This window comes from Camelus ferus, chromosome 21 (genome assembly GCF_009834535.1).
Source record: "Camelus ferus isolate YT-003-E chromosome 21, BCGSAC_Cfer_1.0, whole genome shotgun sequence".
Taxonomy (NCBI): Eukaryota; Metazoa; Chordata; class Mammalia; order Artiodactyla; family Camelidae; genus Camelus; species Camelus ferus.
This window is the reverse complement of record NC_045716.1, coordinates 22,969,538-22,971,690: the sequence shown is the minus strand read 5'-3', so window position 1 is coordinate 22,971,690 and position 2,153 is coordinate 22,969,538. Positions and strand designations below refer to the sequence as shown.

Genomic DNA, 2,153 nt, shown 5'->3' with positions numbered 1-2,153 from the left:
TGATTGGAATTAAAAGCATTGTAAATGAATTGGAAACTACATTCATCCTGGAGACCACAATCAACAGAAAAAACTGAGAAAATGAATCATACATTAAAAAGGAGTATTATTAAAATGTCAAGAGATGTTTTTAACTTGGGATAAGACCTTGCCAGTTGCCCTGCTGTGGATCAGAGTGGCTCCCAGAAGCAAGCTTAAATTAATAAGCCCCTTTGAAATATTGTATGGTAGGCCGTTCCAGGTGCCTGCCCAGGTGGGACAATCTATAAATGCTCTAAAAGACCTAGCCAAGGTAGACAGAACCACGTCGTATCACTTACTAGGGCACTCATCTGTCAAGTTAGCTGGGGTAAAGCCATGGATTAATTACACTTGGATTAAAGCAGCACCACCGTCATCAGAAAACAACCCAAGTCCTGAGAGGTCTGGGAAACGATAGGTTTGTGAACTCTTAGAAGATTCAAGGCTAAAAAACAACATAACGTCATTTACAGCAATATAGATGTCCCTGGAGAATGTCATTCTAAGTAAGCCAGAAAGAGAAAGAAAAATACCATATGAGATCACTCATATGTGGAATCTAAAAAGAAAGAAAGAAAGAAAAGAAAAAGACAAATGAACATAAATACAAAACAGAAACAGACTCATAGACATAGAATACAAACTTGTGGTTGCTGGGGGGGGGGTGGGAAGGGACAGACTGGGAGTTCGAAATTTGTAGACACTGACAGGTATATATAGAATAGATAAACAAGATTATACAGTATAGCACAGGGAAATGTATGCAAGATCTTGTGGTAGCTCACGGTGAAAAAGTATGCGACGCTGAATATATGTATGTTCCTGTATAATTGAAAAAATCATGCTCTACACTGAAAATTGACACAACATTGTAAACTGACTATAACTCAATAAAATAGAATTTTTAAAAAGGAAGATTTCTTTTCACAAGTGTCAGCCGAGGCAGCCAATGCTGCCTGCCCCGCAAAGGTCGAGGCCAGGTTCAGCTCCAGCGCAAAGATCGTGAAGCCCAACGGCGAGAAGCCAGATGAGTTTGAGTCCGGCATCTCCCAGGCCCTCCTGGAGCTGGAGATGAACTGGGACCACAAGGCACAGCTGCGGGAGCTGAACATCACGGGGGCCAAGGAAATTGAAGTTGGCGGTCGTTGGAAAGCTATTATAATCTTCGTCCCGGTCCCTCAACTGAAATCTTTTCAGAAAATCCAGGTCTGGCTGGTGTATGAGTTGGAGAAAAAGTTCAGGAGGAAGCACGTCGTTTTCATCGCTCAGAGAATTCTGCCTAAGCCAACTCGAAAAAGCCATACCAAAAATAAGCAAAAGTGTTCCAGGAGCCGCACTCCGTCGGCCATGCACGACGCCATCCTGGAGGACCTGGTCTTCCCAAGTGAGATCGTGGCCAAGAGGATCCACGTGAAGCTGGACGGCAGCTGGCTCATAAAGGTGCATTTGGACAAAGTGCAGTAGAACAACGTGGAGCACAGGTTGAAACGTTTTCTGGTGTCTATAAGAACCTCATGGGTGAGGATATTAATTTTGAATTTCCAGAGTTTCAGTTGTAAACAAAAATGACTAAATAAAACAGTATTCACAAAAAAAAAAGGTAGAAGAAGAAGACTTAAGGCATGCCGTTTAAGAAAGGTAGGTATTGAGATGTAATTTCATTGTAGCTAAAGAAGGGTCAACCTACTTGTTTTAATCTTGTTCAAATGAATAGCACAGGAATCTAGGGTAATTATGGAACAGCTGGAAAGTTAAAATTAATAGTTATGAGGAACTGGAACCAACTGTAAATTAGACAACAAAGGCTAAGGGTTTCATCAGGTTCAGAACAGCTGTCGATCTAAGAGAACAGAGGACCGTGATGCTGACTGAAAGATTCTAAGGAATACTTCCTGTCCAGGGTGGATGGGTGCCACTCCATCATCACCTCTGCATGGCCTGTGTTCAGCAGGAAGAAGTTAGAGCCATCTTCCTCCCTCTTCCCATAGGATTGTGGAAAGGATCACGGACAGTGGGGAATTATAATAGGAAAGGAACTTTGTATTCCATTACGAGTTAATCACTAAAGGAATGTTGCCTATAAGCTTAAATTATACATAATGGTCCACCTCTGGGAAACCTGCCTCCCAGGT

General features: G+C 42.2%; 1 protein-coding gene across 1 annotated transcript; it reads left to right on the top strand.

The window, feature by feature from the left end:
* The first annotated feature begins 902 nt into the window (after window positions 1-902).
* Window positions 903-1,620, top strand: LOC102511056 (40S ribosomal protein S7-like). The gene has a single exon (XM_032464741.1). The coding sequence runs from the start codon at window positions 1,093-1,095 to the stop codon at window positions 1,483-1,485; it is 393 nt and encodes a 130-aa protein (XP_032320632.1). The 5' UTR covers window positions 903-1,092; the 3' UTR covers window positions 1,486-1,620.
* Window positions 1,621-2,153: the final 533 nt, after the last annotated feature.

What these genes read in the sequence shown, in the direction of transcription:
- LOC102511056 (XM_032464741.1), top strand. Translation starts at nt 1,093, where the DNA reads ATGAACTGGGACCACAAGGCACAGCTGCGGGAGCTGAACATCACGGGG.